This window comes from Tigriopus californicus, chromosome 1 (genome assembly GCF_007210705.1).
Source record: "Tigriopus californicus strain San Diego chromosome 1, Tcal_SD_v2.1, whole genome shotgun sequence".
Classification (NCBI taxonomy): Eukaryota; Metazoa; Arthropoda; class Copepoda; order Harpacticoida; family Harpacticidae; genus Tigriopus; species Tigriopus californicus.
This window is the reverse complement of record NC_081440.1, coordinates 8,220,878-8,240,813: the sequence shown is the minus strand read 5'-3', so window position 1 is coordinate 8,240,813 and position 19,936 is coordinate 8,220,878. Positions and strand designations below refer to the sequence as shown.

General features: G+C 43.5%; 1 protein-coding gene and 1 long non-coding RNA gene across 2 annotated transcripts; one reads left to right on the top strand and one right to left on the bottom strand.

The window, feature by feature from the left end:
- Positions 1-480: 480 nt before the first annotated feature.
- On the top strand, positions 481-2,032 carry LOC131879820 (uncharacterized). The gene is made up of 2 exons (XR_009373200.1): positions 481-800; positions 1,622-2,032. It is a non-coding gene; the product is annotated as an uncharacterized LOC131879820 (long non-coding RNA).
- A 6,744-nt stretch (positions 2,033-8,776) lies between these two features.
- Positions 8,777-18,242, bottom strand: LOC131885661 (protein Gawky-like). Its single transcript, XM_059233812.1, has 6 exons — positions 17,570-18,242; positions 16,973-17,218; positions 15,818-16,907; positions 13,143-13,478; positions 11,000-13,053; positions 8,777-10,933 (listed from the first exon to the last, which is right to left on the bottom strand). Exons 1-6 carry the CDS (start codon positions 17,840-17,842, stop codon positions 10,475-10,477), a joined length of 4,458 nt encoding a protein of 1,485 aa, XP_059089795.1. The 5' UTR covers positions 17,843-18,242; the 3' UTR covers positions 8,777-10,474.
- Positions 18,243-19,936: the final 1,694 nt, after the last annotated feature.

Below are 19,936 nucleotides of genomic sequence, written 5' to 3'. Positions count from 1 at the left end.
CATCGGGCCTGGCCCGTGCCTTCGCTGCCCTACTGGGTCACCCATTCACTGGTCCCCCCATTCCCCTCTCGATTAATCGGTAGCTGCTAGCTGGCCAGATCGCCTCTTCCTCTCGGACGGAGCCAGCCAGCCAGTCAGGCAGCCAGCTAGGCAGCCGGCCCCTTTCTCAGCCTCCGCTTAAGCCTCAGGCCACTCAGTCATGGGCTGACTCCCTGAGTTCCGTCCAGTCTTAGCTGGCCGTGTCTCCACAATCCCTCTAAATCAGGGTGAGCTGAGAGATTTTATGGATCGTTTTTAGCCTAAACCCTATATGTATGAAAACATGTAATACTTCTACTTCTATTGCTTTGGGGATATAGTTCATTTTTTCCACCTGTAAAACAAACTGGCTCAGCTCTATTTTTGCGGCGGATCATATTCAATTTAAGCTTTCTTACTTATTTACAGTATTGACCGTGTTACCTCATTGTTCGCCACGTGACCCCCAGGATGTAGAAGAGGACCTCCAATGGCCTTTTCTTTATCCCTTATTTTCAATGTCGAGGATTTCATTGGTTTGTTTTTGTTCTATGTCTTGAATTGTTTTGGGTTTTCTCATTCGATCACCCTGCTCTGGAACTATCCCTCGGCCGAAGCCAAGCCAATTTGGATAGCCAGCGCCTTTGGGATCTGAAGGGGTATGTTTATTGATCACGAGCATTTCACGCGCTCGTTCGCGTTTTTCTGTACCAGCCTGGGACCCGGAGCTAGTGGGTCTCAACTCACAACCACTCGTCCTCCTGAATGGCCAAGGAACGAACGTGAGGTCAGCGCCCCATGTGGCGGAATTTTGAATTTCCCATTCCGTCAAAAAGAACTCCGATTTAACAAATCTTGATTCAACAATATATTTCTTTTCAACGATATTTTTGCTGCTTACCAGATACTGTATTTACTTCATAGCAACTTTCAATAAACGGATGTGTTCTCCGCTGTTGGATAATAAGTTCGACTGGACTTACAGTAGTCCCAGATCTAAATTGCACACAAAAAGTTGTGCCTTTAAGGGTCAGACAAGTTGCTTCACTTTCTCTTCAGGCACCTTGGAACATGTTTTGAATCTTTTAAAAACCAATTTTTCAACTCTCTTGACCTTTGAAACCTTTGTTAAAACCTCTTTAGCTGATGCCTGCAGTCTGTCAAGAAAAACAAAACTCATTCACTCACAAAAATGGCATTTTAGTCCCCTGCTTTTGAAAAAGGCTGCTTAACTGGGTAATTTGAGCTAGAAAACTTTGACAGCAAATGCTCCAGCCAATTCCAATGTAATGAAATAGGTTGGAGAAACAAGGCAAGCCTGTTTTGATATACGAAAAACCTGGGTTACATTTTGAGGCTAACTGTCTTGAGTAATAATAATACCATAGGTAATGGGGAATGTAAACAAATATGTCAATTGGCAGCTCTATGTGTACCTTCCTGTGATTATTGATTTGCTTTGGTACCTCAAATGTATAACTTTTAGTTAAAATGTGTTCAATTTAGATCTGGGCTACTGTAAAGAAATGGTTTTGAAATGGAATTCAAAAATTCAAAATTCACCCACATGGGGCGCTGAATACTCAACGTTGTACTCTAAAAGAAAGGACCACTCCTGATCAGGGCTGGATACCTCTCACATTTCCTAGCCGAACTGGACCCTCTTGGGACATGGTGTGGAGCGCGTGGGCTTTGTGAGTTGTTCAAGCGTCGTCCAGCGTTGACGCTACTACCCTTAGCCTCACCACCCTAAACCGTCTCGGCATTTGGTTATGGGACAACAATATTCCACGGCACTTGGTCCAGGATGGACCCGACTAACATCAACCAAATCAGATTAGCCACTTAAAACATCCTGAGAATCCAGCAACCATCAAAAGTTGAGCATCACTTGGGTGCAACAACCCCTCATTAATGCGATCTGAATTGAATTTTCATTGACCGAATCCGATCTATATCCAATCAAAGTTCTCACCCAATCCAACTTGATCCGATATATTTTTACTTTATCCGATTTCAGAAGGTGTTTTTCTTTATTATGAGAAAGGACACCTTGAAACTCTTTCCCAAAGATAAATTAGAACCAAAGTGAAACACTTCGCTATTTCTCTAGGAATGCCCTTGTTCTACCATTGATTATTTTGACGGTATATTAAATCATATTTGTGATTTTGATAGGGGGGGGCATGGCATGTTAAGTGCGCATACTTTTTGACGAAATCACGGCAAGTCATCTCCAATTTGGTCGGTTTTGTTGACTTATAAAAACGTCTACAAGTTTCAGGTGCCTGCGCCATCCAGGGCCTATTCTGGGACAATGTCTATTTAAGGCCAAACTGCTTGACCATCGGATGTTTGGACAGCCATAACTCGGGCTGCAGTTATCCAATGGGACATGCTCGCGGGGGTCGTTGTTTACCCCTTTGCACCTGAGCAAAAAGGGAAGCAAATTAAGCAATGAAGGAGCCCGAGAAAAAAAAGAAGTGGGCTTCATTGTTCAAACTAGCCATGGAACTAGCTTATATTCACGAAGGCTTGAAGGTGCTCTCAAAACGCACATTAAGCCTCTATGATCACTGCAATTGATACTTAAACCCGGGTTGGGACAAAGCTCATGGATGCTTTTGAAAGCGTACAGTAGCAGATACCATTCGTACCTTCTTTGAACACTGTACAGTCCCAACTTTTTTAGTCTCTCCCAATACGAGAGCTCTCTCATTCCTGTGATGTTTCTAGTGAAACACTTTTGGACTTGTACAATCTTTTACAAACCTGCTGAACTCATTGGAGCCCAACTGGGTGACTGAAGGATATTCAAGATGTGATTCAACAAATGACTTGTACTGAGTTAGCATCATGATTAGAGCTATAAAAAAAGTAGACTAGATTTGGCAAAAGAGGTGCAAAAAAGCTGGAAAATGGCGAAATAGTAAGGGAAAATAGTCGATAAAAATGCGGAATACAAACACTTAGTGGTGTATTTCTAGATTTTGAGGCACAAGAAGCTTGATTGCCAATTCAAACCTCTGGACATTAAATAGACTACATTGGGTGCAAAAAGGTAGCTTATTTGGAAATTGCTTTCCTAAAACTTCCAAAATCGAAGGGCCTTCCCCTCAATCTGGTCAACCAGAAGAAATTGCTAGCAAATTACTTTCAGTTATCAATACTTATGTGAAATCAGGTTCAAGTGGTCTTGGAGATTAGGCTTCAATACATGAGAAAAGGAGAGCAAAACTTGGCCAGGTAACTGTGCAAGGCGTTTTATTTGACCCGTAACTGTACATCTACGCCATGCAGCTTTGAGCTTTGTTGGGACATCTCCTCCCTAGCTCATCTTGGTTTCAAACATTAGAACGTGATCTCGACGTCTGCCATTTGTTGTCTTTTGCTTGCTCTTGTTGGTTTGAAGTACCCTCTAGTTTGAAGGGAGCAGGAACGTTTGAACGAAAATGGACAAAATGAGAAAAATGGACGAAATACGCATGTGAAAATGGCAAAAAAGGTGGAAAAAGACAAATAGTTCCGGGCCATATTACTCTCAGTAACCCAAGTGTAGATTCGATTGACTCATGACTAGACCTCGAAATAAAAATTAAACCTGTTTAACTTGTTTTGGCCTTTTAGGGCAAAAAAAAGTTTTCAGCCAAATTTCCAAATTTTCACTATTTCGCCTCTTTTCCTCCTTAACTGGTTTGGGACCTTTTAATTACTTCTGTGTAGCATAATCAGATGAAGGACTAGTTGCTCAGCCAGAACCTTTTGGCATTTGTTTTTGGTTGGGGTTTTCATTGCCTTTACCTGCAAAGAATGTGATCCTGGCTCAATCAAAATGACAGATTATGATTGGTTAAGTTACCACTTAAACTCTGAACAATACTTGGTCTACCAACGCATTGAATCTATCAAATTGAAATCCCTTTTTTTGGGTTGGGAAATTCTGCCGGAAAGAGAGCTTAAAGTTGAGCTACATTTGCAGTCATGGGTTTGACCTACAAGCTTCTAGTTTGATCCAACCCGAAATTATTTTGTGAACACGAGCACCCTCAGCACCAAAAGCCAAAATCCGAAAACCAGTAAAGGCTCCAGGAGAAAGTAAATTATTTACCATAACACCTGTATCATGTAAAAACGTGTCTTAACGTCGAACATTGCAAGATGAAAGTGTTAATTTCTTGTGAACTCTATGGAAAGCCTAGTAAATGCAATTCAAGAAACTCTACAAGTTAAAACTTCATGATCTTCTGAAACACTTTCTTAATACGTAGTATGCAAACAACCTGGTTCTCCTGGCTGATTCAGCCGTGGAAAAAAATGCCATCAAAGCACTCCACGGTTATTGCCAAGAGAACGGCCTTCAAGTCAATAACATCAAGACGAAGGCCATGGTTTTCCATAAAGGTCGTCTGCCTCCTACCGCCTTCCAAATCAACAATAGTCAGGTTGAAATCGTCAATGTATGTATGTATGTATGTATGTATGTATGTATGTATGTATGTATGTATGTATGTATGTATGTATGTATGTATGTATGTATGTTTGTATGTATGTATGTATGTATGTATGTATGTATGTATGTATGTATGTATGTATGTATGTATGTATGTATGTATGTATCGTTGTTCCATATAGCCTGGATACTCGAGGCCCAAAACGCAAGTTAAGCCTATACAGTCACTAGAATTGACCTTAAAAACGGGGTTGGGACAAAGCTCATGAATGCCTTTGAAAACGTGCAATATCAGATACCTTTCGTACCTTCTCTGAATACTGTACAATCCCAACCTTTCTAACCTCTCCCAATACGAGAGTTCACTTATATCCTCAATGCTTTTGCAAACTAATTGGAGCCAAAATGGGCGAGGCATGTTCAAGATAGGGCTGGAAAATTGACTTGTACCTAGTTAGCATCATGATATTATCGCTGGACTTAGAAGAGTAATTAATCCAAACACAAGCTTTGACAAATTTCAACTGAATATGTTCATTGAATTTTCCATTTTATTTGATGACTGCAACTAAACCCATTTTCAATGAATTTGAGGGCTGAAAATGAAAGAGCTTGCTGAACAAGAAGGGCATATGTTTGGTAAAAATCGGCAGATCAAATCCTTGAATATGACAAACTATGACTTCTTCTTCTGCATTAGTGAACATGGCAAATCTAGTCTTTTGATCCCATTAATTCAAAATGAATCACTTTGACAGGTTATAAACATGAAATTGACTTGCTTTAAATAAAAATATATACGTTACAAAAAGATTTTTATTAACTTTGACATTAAATATCAAGTTGGCAAGACGTTAAATAATATTCAATTTTTTTTACATAATAGGGTGCACACAATAAACGAGAACTTCAAAATGACATCTAACACCTTTAGTAGGCATTTATTTTTTTAGACTGGCTAAACTAGCGACACATCATTTGCAAGAACTTCAAAAAGTCATTTAACACCATAAGCAGGCATTTCTTTCTCTTTACTGACTAAACTGCGGTGCACACCATTAGCAAGACCTTCAATGCAACAATCAACACCACAAGCAGGCATTTCTTTCTCCTTGCTGACTAGACTAGGGTTGATCAGGAATTTTAGTCAAATACTTGACCAAGTCTGACTTGAATCCTAATACTGGATAACAATGCAAACGTTTTCCCTGTGAATATTTGAGGGAAGCAAATTAAACAATGAAGGAGCCCGAGAAAGAAGAGAGTTGGACTTCATTGTTTTAACTAGCCTGGATTCTCGAGGGCTTGAAGGTGCTCTCAAAACGCACGTTAAGCCTCTACAGTCATTAGAATTGACGTTAAGTCCAGGATTGGGACAAAGCCTTTGATTTTGAGTGGATAGTTTTACTCATGGTCCAAAATTTGAAATGAATTAGGAGCCTATCATCACCTTTCAATATTCTCAAGATTTCAATTTGATATGGTATTAAATAATCATTGGTCGGCTGATTCGCCAATCTATTGGCTGGCGAGATGCATAGGATTACCTTTTGATGACTTTTACTGACAAAGTCTCCCCATCTTTACCGTTATTGCTATAACCCAAATTTTCTTGCTGTTACTGGATTAAGATGTCTGCTTTTCAGTTCCGTAATGACAAAAATTCTTGCTATTACTGCGTAATTTAGCCTACTTTTTTGTACAGCAATAACAAGAAAGTTTTGCTTTTACGGGCCTGTGATGGCTGCTGAATCCAGTGATAGCAAGAATTTTTTGATTTTAAGAGATATGGAAACCAAACCTTCACTATGGGAAAGACCATCTTCTGCTGAATACGTACATATTTTCTAAATACTGATACGTTTATTTTTAAGTACTAAATAAGCCCTTAAAAGATTTTTCTTGTTAACCCTGTGTTGAAGAGTATGTCTTGCTATTGAGGGAATAGTGCGTAATGGTGCGTGTTGTTGAAAATGATTTAAATTTACCTGGTCTGGTCTGTAGGTTGGCTTTAACTTCTTAACATTCAAGTACATTAATGCTATTATTTACTTAGACAAATGATATTTGTTTAACTTTACAATTCTGTATTTTATCAAGATATTAGATGAAGATTTTTAAAGCACATTAGTGTATATTTCAGAAATTAAGAATTTGAGTGAAATTATTTGTCATAATTTAACTAACAGAAAGGTTAGTTGCTAGTTAAAGTTTTCTCACAAAGTTTATATTTTGTTGGTTAATAAATTAGGTAAAACATTACCTGACTTAGGATTTAAACATTGTGGCCTGTCTACCCACTTTTGGGCAGTTGTACTTCTTTTTGGACACCCTGTTCCCACTTTTGTTCATGTTCGAATACTTTTGTCTACTTTTGTCCCTGTACAATAATGAACCACGGAGTCGCAACAACAATCAGGATGAAAGTGAACGAGATGTCCACGAGACACCAAAAGAAATCGGTGAATTCTTGAGGTAGAGTCTCATCTGCAACCTCAAGGTCGGATGAAAAGCGATTCAAAATTCTTCCCAACGGTGTGGTGTCGAAAAACGACATTGGAGCCCTAATGATATGTTTAATGCCTCAATTTCTAGAGCAACTTCTACAGCTTGACATAGTTCCTTTATTTCCTTACTCCTGTTGATTACATTATTGCATCTTTAGACCACTTTTTATCATTCTCTATTTACTAAAATCTCAATTGCTTACCATAACCTTTTTGCTACTTATTATCACCATCAGCATCAATGACAACAACATCAACAACATCTACAGTGCAAGGACGTGTTTCTCACATTTCTATGTGATTAATGAGCACAGACTGTTCTTTGACATGTCACTAAGTTTCATGGGCGGAGGGGATGTTTTAAAGAAACATAAATGCATGCTTTTGTTTGAATTGGCTAGTTTTCCTTCACCCAATTGAAAATTACTGCTTAGTTGTTCCTACACTGTATCACAGCTATAAGGAATGACAGGTTGGGCTTTGATTTGTTGTGGCTTTCTTTCATCATACCAAGGGATTGGGCACAATCACCCATAATGACATGGAATGAAGACACATCTTTGAGTCTCAGAAAGAGCTCAATCCTATGTACAAGAATGAAAAATAGCAACAATTGAATTATGTTTTGTGAATAGATACACATAAATAGGTGTAAGATTCGGGTCTTAGGCCAAGAACATTGGTGCTTTTGTGATCAATTCATGACAAGAATCCATTTGAACAAGGGTGCGGAATTCAAAAAGGACTTCTTCTTTTAGTGCTTATCAATCAAATTTAAGCCTGTTGGAGAACTCCGGTCAGGATATTTCAAGTGCTGTTTTGGACTCTTCGGACGTCGACTTGTTTGTCATGAACAGGTACGAAATGTGGCTTTGTCAAATAATTGGCCCAGGTTTGAAGAACGCCTAATTGATTGATTGATTGATTGATTGATTGAGCAATAATGATGTGAGTCAACAAGCCAGATTCTTTGTGGGGAGGGAATTGGGCTCAAGTTGACCAAAACCATTCGGTGGCATCAAGTATTAACTATCCATATCACATAAGCGATACTATCTCAAAGGCCTTCGCAGTTCACGAGACTCCCTACTGATATTAGGTCCTTTACGAGCCAATCGATGCAACTTTGACACAATTGGAGCCAACGTTCAGTGAAGGAAGGCTAAAAGAATACAATATCCATGACATAAGTTCCTCCCAAGCCAATGGAATCTTACAAAAGTATCAGACCCATCTGTACGTCGGTCAAATGGTGGTGGTGGAAAGAAACGGTTCTAATGCATGTGCTGAGCTGTCTTTTCACTCTGCCATTGCGCCCAATCACTTCTTCTTGTTCAACACCACCACCATGAAAGTGAAAGACAAACACGTTGGTTGATCTTATTTTGCTTCAATACTTAGTACTATTGCTATGCATTGGATGGGATAGGGGAAATTCTAAAGTCAATGCAGTAAAAGCATTTCTTGACACTGCATGCCAATTAGGTGCTTGGGTGGATTGGTTGGTTGATTAGGTCAGTAAATTAGTAGGGATGGGGCATAGTTTTCTCCTTTTGATCAGGAGAAGTGACAAAATGCTTCAGCGATGGCGAGAGGCGTTTTCCGTAAGAGCACGAACGAGATTATGCAAGCACCGATCAACACGATTAGCGGCCATATTGGTGACGGGGTTCAATTCAAGCGGAGACACGCCTCCAAAATTTGGCATAACGTCGAGTGAAGGAGTTTACTTGCACGATGACTTCGTACAGTACTATGTGAATGCACAAGTGATAATCACAGGCAAAAAATGACTCGCAAGTAGGTGAATGAGAGACTATTCTGCTATTTAGTATCACATGAATTTGAAGATCATTCTCATATTATTGTTATTATTGTAGAAGTTGTTGATGGTGTTGCTGCTGCTGGTTTTTTTGTGGTTGCAATAATAGCCGTTGTCTTCATCGTCAAAATACGTGGTATTAACAATGAGGATGATAATGATAGTAGTAATAATGATAATAATAATTGTAGTAGTATTTGTCGTGATTGGTGATCATGTTGTGTCGTTAAAATAGTGGCTTATCCACGCGCACGGCATGCAGGATCCTTTGGGGGCGTTTTTGGTTGTTTGGCTGGTAGGTTGATGTGTCAACTTACGGCGAAACCAGGGAGGAGTGCATGGGGAGTGGTGGGGTGGAGCACTTGTCAACAATACACATACATTAATGGAACACAAGGCCTTTTTCTTCTCGCCGGTCCAATGAACACTACACTCCATCTGAAATACACTTTAGAGGCAACATCAATTGAGAGGACGAGGCGGAGGGGGAACAGGTGGGTGAATAGGAGGGCAGGCCGGGAGGCCCGGCGGGCTGGGCGGGCCGGGCGACATTTGAAGGCATTTTGAGACGATTCAATCCAAACGGGCAAGGGTGGATGACGGGTGGCTTAATTTTGATGACTTGACTATATGTATTGATTGGTATGTATTTGATACGAGAAAATTAATTGCATAGGAGACTCGGGACCCAGAATTGAAGAGGGATCTCGATATTGTATTAGTCGTAGTCGTGATTGATGTTTTGGATACTCAATGGATTTAGTACATTCTAATTCTGCTCATATTTAAGAAGACGAGACAACGTTTGCTTGTGGGTACGATTTTTGCAGTTCTTCTTTTCACAATTGTCTTGCAAGTCGAGAGTGTAAGGTTTGGCTTCATAAAAATCATTATGAATCGTTAAAAACGTTGTAAAGCCTCAGTTCATAGTAACAGAGATCACAGTCGTTGGTCAGAACATCAAGGCGGGTCACAGGAATAATAATGATAATAATAATATGATTATAAGTTGAAAGACCCTCCTCCCTTTCCCCTCCCTGGTACTTTTTGGATTTTCCAACAAAATGGAATCACTAGCATCGCTCAACGATAGTTGTTGAAATAGTAGTAGTAGTAATAGTCGGAGTATGTAGAAGCATTACGATGAGGAAGGTAGCGACGGAGGCGTTGATGACGATGATGTTTGATGTTAATGACAATAAGATGATGATTTGGCCAATAATTGGAGCGATGGCGGCGGCAATTCCTGTTAAGCACAAGATATTTTCCAAGCCGATGCAGTCCCCGAAACGGTCCTTAGAACCAAGCTTCTTCTCTTGAGTTTGTCGACTTTTTCGTCATTTTTCAGAAGTAGCAGCAATAGGAGCGGTAGAAAGCGAGGCTTGGGGATTTCTTCATGATTTGTTGATATTTTAGTGATGGCATGGGTATTGATGTTGGGGCAACGGGGAGGCGAAGAAGAGCAAAAACAAGGAGTTGGAGAAGAAGAAGGTAAAGAGGAAGAGGAAAAGGAAGAGGGAGAAGGAGAAGAAGAAGAAGAAGTAGCAGCAGCAGCAACAGCAGCAGCAGCAGCACCCTTAAGTCTAGTGAAAACGGGACGATGAAATGTGAGGCTCAGTGCATGAACATGGAGCAAGAAGTCTTCTGGACCCCTTCAACAATTGTAAACAATCCCATTCAGGGGTTTCCACTTTCGCCCAAAAGGTCTCCAGGGAGAAACGAATTCAAGGGGGTGGTGGTTCTAGAACCTTCCGGAGCACCCCAAACTGAACCTGGTGAACTGAAGAGATGGGGTCCAGCACCTCCTCCTGAGCTGCCTGTTGTCCACATATCATTCCCTAGGCCAGAAGACGTTGTCACAGTCTTCGACATGAGACCTGACCCGACCAACGAGGAAGATGGAGAGGAAGGCACGATTGTTCCTCCACTACCCTGAGAGGAAGAGCTCGCCGCTGTCAAACCTGCCCCGAATCCAGAGGAATTACCACTGCTGCCACCGCCGCTACCACGAGAGCTACCCAAGAAGTTGTTGATTCCGCCCATTCGCTGGAGCATCGCCGTAATATCACTTTCGTTGGATGTTGATGCATGAATGGCAGTATTACTCAAAAGGCATTGATTAAGAGCCTTTTGCGCCTAAAAAGAAAATGTATGGTTGCAATTTGTCAAACGTCTGTAACAATAAGTAACGTTAGCACTTACCTTGACAGCATCCCTTCCGTTCCTGTAAACTGCAACTGCAGTAGAATGATTCGGGAAGACATCAAATTGAGTTAGAGCTCCATGTTGCATGCAGAGGGTTTTTAGGGTCGATGGATCAATCTGGGGTGTCAAATTCTTTAGCACCAAGCATAATGGCCCTTCGTTTAATCCACCAGAAGACGAGTTGGAGGCAACATTATTGCCCTGATTGCTCGACCATCCGTTGTTCGGCCAATTGTTACCAACTGGCTTTCCCCACAGATCTTGACCAATTTGTGTCAGGTTATGGTTTGAAACGGATCCATTGGTATTGCTGATGCTACTGTTTCCCCAAGGATCTTTGGAAGGGCCATCGCCAAAGCTCCATGTCGGGGATGTCATAGTCATTGCCCCTCCATCTCCGACACCGTTTCCGCCACTGACTCCGCCGCCGATGACGTTAGAAGATCCTTTAGACACACTTTTGAGCGGTAATGCTGTTGGAGCCACTGAGCCTGGGGTCAAATTAGGATCTTCATCGGGATTTTTCAGACCAGGCCCTTTCCAAGGTTTTCCTGGTTCGAACTCGGGGATGCCAAAGTCAGAGCCGTCGAAATTCAATCCTCCTTTACCGCTATCAGGCCATCCGCCCCCGCCATCGGTACTGCTGCGGCTCCAAGTATTATCCTCCAAGAGGAAACTAGTACCTATACCGGATGGAGCTCCAGATTTGGCGTTGACTGGCCCAGGAGCTTTTGGAAAAGAACCTCCAAGGGGCTCCTTAGGCAATTTCCACTGAGCGAGCCTTGAGCCACCATTAGCGCTGCCTTGGTTACCAGGGTTATTATCCAAGTTGTTTTGCAAGTTCAAACTATGGAACATATCTTGCATGGTATTGGGGTCGGAGCCAGAGAGTGGGCCTCCGGGACCGGACGCAGAGGACAAATGCTGCTGTTGAGCCTGTGGATGAGCCAAGGGTGAGGTTGGATTCAAAGAAACATGCCCCTTTAAGTAATTGGCTTGTTGTGCTGATATTTGGTTTTGCAGGTTGCTGATGTGCTGTTTGGTCTTGGTTATGTTCACAGTTACATTCATGAGGGCAGGGTTGTTTGACCCAGGTCTGGCCATGCTATGTTGCTGCTGTTGTTGTTGCAGCCCCTGAAGCGTTTTGATCTGATGCAAAAGCTGGTTTAATAAAATCAGTGTTTGAGGAGCCAGCGGTTGGTTCAAGATTTGTGGATTCAAGTGACCAGCTTGGACCGCCATCTGAATTTGTTGAACTAAAACCCTGAGTTGATGTGGGGATGGTTGACTTGAAGCCGTATGACCACTTCCTGGTGTTGGACTGGCCGACAAAGGAGGTGCCATTTTACGGGTCAGCATACCACCACCATAATGAGAGTCGGACACACGATTGACCTCCGGGGAATATGGAAGATTGACCCGGGGATTGTCGAGCGGGTTATCGCTCGGTAGATTGTTCCCTAAGACGTGATCAGGCACATGTGGAGGAACTTGGTGACGATTAGCCCTGGTCAGTGCGTTCAACATCTCCAATGCATCATCCAATCGTAATTGGGTTTGCAAAAGCGCTGTCTCAATATCATCTTTCCGGTAGCCCATTTCGGACAAAATACGGAATTGCTTACTACTCCAAATCATATCCTTGCTTAGAGGCTTGCCAGGACCATCCACCTTACTCCAGGGAGACGGGCCGTTATCAAAGCTGGGTCCACCTCCACCTCCATTCTCGTCCCAGGCACCACCTGGAGGACTTTGGCGCATCCGATTACCCATTGGCTTGTTCCATCCAGGTTCAGTATTGTTGGTCCAATTGATTGCACTCTTGCCTGAAGTGGCTTCTTCATTCCATGAGGTGCCATCATCCCCCCAGGCTTTTCCAGACGTGGGAGGAATTTGTCCCCAAGACTCTTTAGGCTGAACTCCGTGAGAATGCCGATTGGGGACTGGTCCCATTGGAGGACCCACAACACTCCCTCCTCCGCCACCAACCAATGCTCCACCTCCTCGCATCATATTTGACGCAGGCATATCTTTCCAATGAGAAGAGGGCCCTATAAGAACGGAAAGCAATGCATATCATACAATCATTTATTTAAGCCACTTTTGAAAAGTTCTTCCAATGGGAAAAAAATCGAATTACCTGATGGAACAGCCATTCCATTTGGGCCTTTACTATTATGGCCCCATGCGCCAATTCCTGAAGATTCCTCTGGCATTCTTTTGGTTTGATCGTCATTCCATTTGTGAGACATATCTCCTGCTCCAACATTTCCTCCACTGGCACTTGAATTTCCAACAGTCATACTGCCACCTCCACCAACGCCTCCCCCGCCCCAATTAGCAGTAGAATTGCTACCTCGAGGTAAAGCACCCCATCCAGAGGCATCTGACAAAGGCTCGGGACGGCTAGCTGATCCATGAGAAGATTCAGTCCATGAGGATCGGGGTTCTTTACTCCAATCATTACTCATTTTAGCTGCAAGACAAAAAAGTAAATATACATAGTAGTGAGAGCTCAAGGAAGTATTCTTCGGGGGGTTTCCGCATCTAAACTATTATTATAAAATGAAAAGCACAGACCAAGTCAAGCCAGAACATGGTCATTCTAAGATGATATAGTTAGCGTACCACTTGTTATAGATGCAAGTAATTAACATACCCTTGTTAAAAAACCCAGCAAACAGTACTCGTTGAAGCAAGAGAGTGTGTGACGAAAATCATCACACTGCAAAGGCAATAAACAAACACTTGAATTGTGAAGGAAATTATTGAAAATCCCCACAGGGTCAAAACATCACCATCACCAAAAAGAACAAAATATAAACGTCAGATATAGCTCTCGATAAATGTATTTAAGGCACGTAGACTCAACTTCATTAACAGGGCTAGGAAAAAAAAATATTTTTGATGGCCTAATAATCACTTCAAACTTTTTCAAAATTACTCGCCTGTGGTCTTTTTTGAGTTGTTTTATTTTTGTTGTTAAACAGGCTTATTATGTCTTCGCGTTTAAGGTTTTTTCTTGTGAAAAAAGTATTTCTTGCTTTCAAAATATTTTTTGTAGTGATTATTAGGCCATGAAAATTACTTTTGATGGCCTAATAATCACTACATTTTTTTTAAAGCAAGAAATACTTTTTCACAAGAAAAAAAAATTCTTGAACGCAAAGATATAATAAGCCTGTTTAATAGCAAAAAACACTCATAAAGACCACAGGCAAGTAATTTTGAAGAATTTTGAAGCGATTGCCAAAGGTTTCAAGATATTTCATTATTTCAACATCTTTGAAATCAAAAGCCCTCAAAATAGTCTCTTGGCTTGGACCTCCAAATTAATACCCTAAACCATTCAGGTATCTAGGTCAAATTTGATTCCTCTATGTGTTTTATCTCAGCTATCTCTCATGGTGAAGAGAGACGGGCTGAAACACAAATATTTTTAGATGTGCTTTAAGTGTGTGAAGTATTGGAATTCTAGTTGCTTTTTAAACTACTACTTTATTGGGACAGTTTAGTGTTTAAAGGAGGTGCTAAAGCTATGTTTTAAAGTACATCTTCAAAAGTATCCATAAGCATTTTCCTCAACCAGGTTTTATTATCAGTTGTACTGAATATAAAGGTAAAATACTTTAGAGCACTCCAAAAATCCAGGCTTGTCAAAATAATGGAAAGTTCCCAGTAAGAAAAATTTGGCCTGATAAAAATCTCCAAAACAAATTAAGTTAACTCAAAATTGTTTTCTATGAGCCCTGCTCATTAAGGAAGTATTTTACTCCTGAAAAATCTTATAATATAGAAGTGCTTCATAATTTTCTGTTATTTTGACCATATTTTGGCCAACGGTTTTGTTAGAACGCCAGTGCTACACGGTAGAATAGGTAAAGCAGTAAAAGACGTGCAAAATGGGATAACCGCACTGTTTGTTCATATTTGCACTTATCCCAATTTCAGATCCAACGAGTCAATAGTTGCTTAGGCACTAAAAGCATACAAATTATTATTTTCAATTTCTCTGGCAACCCTGAAAGGGAACGGTTTACTGAGAGCATGTGCATAGGCCCCTTCCGGGTCAAGTTCCTCGTCTTTCATTTTATTGTTTAGACTGAATTTGGATTTCTGCAGGAGGCCTGTGATCTGACGTTCCTGAACAAAAAGTTTTTGCCAGCGTGCCGCAAATATTTGGTACGAGTTATTTTCACTTCATCCTTTCTGAGGCAAAATCACATTTACTTCCATTAGACACTCACTCAAATATCCATTCAGAATGGCTGAAAAATGATTATCTACTTGAATTGAAGATTTTCTAATTTTTACACCCCTATTTTCAGTCTCACGAGGAAACTGCGTTTGGGCCAAACAGAGCGGGGGCCCCCAAAAAGGAAGATCTAATCAGAGCGAATGACCCCAGAAAAAAATCTTTAGACAGCAGATCTAAGACAATTGTGGATGAAGAACTAGTGTCATTCAGTCCTTTACGTAAGAGCTCTTGAGTTCCAGTTCGTTTTTCCACAAAAAGAAATGTTTCTGTAGCATTTATAAGCCAAACATTGTTCCGTAGGCACCCGGTCAGTGACAGGCAAAGTGGTACGACGCTCAAAGATTCAAACAAATTGAGTGCACTAAGGCCTTCTGCGCCACCCCTGCGACCTTCCTACTCTTTGCGGCGTGAGGACTACAAGGGTCTGCTCGGTAGATAATACAAATCAATACCGCTAACGCCAGATGATAGTCCCAATACTGCGTCGAAGCTGACATATACTAATCGTTTTAATGATGGATAAGCCTGATGAGGCATTTGATTTCCCCAAATCTTACCGACTGGACTAGTATTTCCTGTCTTCCAGGAATCATGTGAAGTATTCATTCCTCCTCGATCAGCGATGACAGAAGGTGGAGCAACACCACTGGGAACGCCTCCAGACCCAGGTGCTCCGTTACCACCTCCTCGAGAGAGACTCCCATCCTCTTCCTCACCCCATGTCTTAAAATCGGCAGGATTTTGGGGGGTATGATTACCCCAAGGATTGTTGGGAATTTGCACTTTTGATGTTTGTGGCGGTGGTTGTCCTGACAAAGTAGACTTCCACAAATCGGTTCCATCATTGCGTTGAGCTCCTCCAGCTGCACCATTCCACATACTGGAATTATTCGGTCCACCACTATCCTTTCTAGCACTAGCATTAGCTATGGGGGCATCTTGGGAGTTAGAACGAGGTTCTGTATCCCACGAGGTGTCTTGCTTGACGTGGGACCCACCCCAACCATCTGGCGAGAACAAGGCTTCACGAACCGAATTTAGTTTTTCGAATTGCTTCGATGTGGAGATTGGATTGGCTGCAGCTCCGGCGGACAAGTTGTTGTGGTTGGTAACAGGGGTGGCCTCGGACACAGGCAGACCCTTGCCGGCAGCTGCCGCCCAAGAAGTGCTAGTACTAGTGGTTGAGGGAGCGGCTGGCGCAGGGGAAGACCCACTCAAAGACACGGAAGCATGGGTGGATTTCATGATTGACGTTGGAGGCAGATTAGTGGACTGCGACGAGTGAGTGAGGCCACTGTCTTCACTACCTCCACCTGGGGTACTGCCCCATCCTCCACCCGTCCCAGTAGCGGCGGAATGCCCTCCACTTGATGGCACCGAAGAGCTTGAGCCCCAGCCCCCGACATTAACATTAGGGGTGGAAGGGGGTGGACCCCAGCCAGATGTACCGTTGGCCGTGTCTGACCCACCCTTCAACCCGATCACGGGGTTGCTGGTCCGATTCCATCCGCTACGGGACTTGAAACAACGTGGCTCGGGGATCAATGGCCCTCGACGTGAAGTGGGTTTTAGGCTATGGCTGTTTAAGGTGGTAGTCGGTCCCAAGTAGGTCAAAGCCGAGTCGCTCATCAGCGAGTCGAGGGAATACTAAAACAGAAGTGGTATGAGGGCCCATTGTCTCTGCACGACAGCCAGGGGTAAGTGGGGCTTACCTGGGCACTCGGATCTTGACGGATGACCGTGGCGGGGCCATTTATCACAGGCACGACTGACAGGTTCATCTGGCCATGGGCACGGTCAATGGAATGCTCGCCCTGTTCGGGGACTCGACGGCGGCGGCGATAATAATGATGAGGATGGCGATTGGGTCCGGTGGATCCAATGGCGGAGAATAGCGCCCACGAGTTGGGCTCAGCAGTGGAACAAATGGAGGACGAGGGCGAGATGGGCCCAGATACCTATGTAGAAAACCGAAAGACTACTCAATCAAATAACCCCCGTTAGATCACATCAAACGGTCGATACTGGTCTAAGTTGAACATTACAATCACTCTCTACGGGTAAAAATTGGTTCATGCCAATCAGTTTCGGCTCGCCTCGGCATAATATTTTCAATTTGACTTTACAGACCGTACCTTTAATGGGTATGGTAGCATCAACATTCCGGAAGCCGAAAGGCAGAAACATGAACCATCGATTAACTTCAGAACCTTCATGGGATACGAAGGCTGGTGGGGCACAATAAATACGAAAATATGGCCCAATTTAGTGCCAACAGGCAGCAGAGCGAACCCAGCTGATGGGCTTACCCGAGAAGTTAATCCGGACCCGAGGGTCATGGCAGCGACGGCGGAGCGGGCGGACGACGACGACGAGCAAGCCAATATCGAGGATGAAGTGGCGTTAGAAACCGTACTCGAGGCCACAACGGGCGCTCGACTTGTCATTAAGGGACGGGCCTCATCGCCAACTCCGCACAGGGGTGAGCCGTTCAGGGCCGACTGGGCTGATGGAGGTCCAGGAGGTGAAGGTCGGCCCGTCGACGGGGCCTCGGGCGGATCGGCCTCCGGTATCAACTCCATCCTGGTACCCGCGTCAACCGGAGGAGCGGGTGACCACCTGGAGCCACGGTCGAGGGGCGGTTCCGACGGCCCGATGGAGTGAGAAGAGTGGCGAAAGTGTCGAGTGTGGCGCCCGGGAGGAAGGAGGGCGTAAGCTCGGCCGGCCGGCGTGACGACTGCTCGTGCCCAATGGCGGCCAAAAGGGTGTGGATCACGAACCACGGGTCGAAGAGCGATGAGGCTGGTCGTGCTCCGGATCTTAGGGTGTGCACCACTCTTTGTGGCGATGGAGTTTGAGGGAGGGCAGCCAGCAAAATGGCGTCGCTAGTAGCAGCAGCAGCAGCAGCAGGAGCAGCAGGAGCAGCAAAAGCAAGCACCACCACCAAAACTACCAACACTCACTCAAACTCTCAAACTCTCGAACACTCAGACCCTCCGTTCAACACTCTCCAGCCGGAAGGCAGTTGGCCTAGCAGCGCCACCGCTAGCACCATCGCCGCTACCACGTTACCCTAGGCCAGGCTCGTCACAACCAAGCAGGCTGACTGTGCTGCTGACTCACTTACTCCGAGGAATGGACTGGACTGGAAAACAGGCACGACCCGCTTTTTCCAGTCAATCAAACTGAGCCTCCACGACTACCCTACTACCCAGCCACTGGAATAGGCCAGCTTAATAGGCCAGCCGAGAACGAGACCCCGGGGCAGTCAAAGCGCACTCGGGGCTGTCTGAACAAAGAGACCGGCACGCACGCTCAGAGCCACGAGCCAGAGCCACCCACCGGCGCGACAATTGAAACCCATCCACTCCAGATGAACGAGCAGAGGTAGCGGGAGACGGTCGGCTCTCAAAAGGATAGGCCACTTAGAAAAGCCGTCCAGAGCATACTCTCGCTCTCGGGTTCCCCGGCCAAAGAAGGGATTAGAGGCAGCGCTCAGGCTGATCCTGCGCCCGACGGAGAGGCCGCTAACACTCTTCGATCCTCTCACCCAGCTGGCAATCCCAGCACTAAAACACATCACGCAGGCAGTAGGATTGCTCCAGGATTTTTTTATCTTGGGCCAAAGACATAAGGTTCAAATGTCAGAAAGCGCTACATAGCACTACAGGATTACAACTTAATGGATTAGGTACAGCTTAAGGGTCCATGGGTGCAATTTGTGTGCTCCTTTAGTTCTGGGACTCATGCCTACCTATCTATAGGGCGACAATGGCTAAGTGGTTCTAAGCGAGGATCGGCGACAATGAGCACAATATACCGGTTCTAACGAGCTCTGAAACTGTTCTTTCATTCATTCGTCAAAAATCAAAACCTTCAAATTTTAGATGGTCGGTAAATACTTCCTAACTGGCCGCCTAGTTCTGCTTTTGGCGTCGCTGTCCTTGTAAGTCCCGGACCCCCACCAAATGTAGAATTCGGCCTCTTCCGCCGGCTTTTCAACCTTTCACAGAGGATCTGCCCTGTTTGGTTACATCTTTGCTTTAGAAAACGGGCAAATCCGGCGATCCACTTTCTAGCACTAGGCCGGTCTCACATAGGGCAGCCACATCAGGGACTTCTATCTCTCTGGGGGTCAAGACTAAATGCGGCGGAAAAGTTCGATGACACAGTTCATGAAATAGAAATAAGGTGCTCATTTTGGCATCCATGAGGGGTCTGTTCCTGTTCCGTATCTAGCAGAATTACTGGCTCCCAATTTGATCGACATAGGAACAAATTAGATTCGCCCTCTCTGACCCCTCTAAGGACAAATATGATCCAATGCAAAGTCAAACTTTATACCAAACAAAAAAATAATTAATATTACTAGATCATTTTTAGACAAAATGGCCATTATTTCAAGTGTCATTTTTACATTCAAGTGCCAATGTTGTGGCAGCTCTTTATCTAGTTGCCCTCAACAATATTAAAATAAAGCGCCAAAAATGGGAAACATACCTATCAAATTTTCTCCAGTTGTTATACAATGTCTCAACTAGTCACAATGGAAGTTATTAGTTTGGTGTCCTCATTTCCAGAAACTTCATATTTTGGAAATGTGGCTTGCTTAAAAAGCAAAGTTTGGCAATATTTTAGGCAAAATTGTTATCAATTTATACCCAATGTGACCAAGG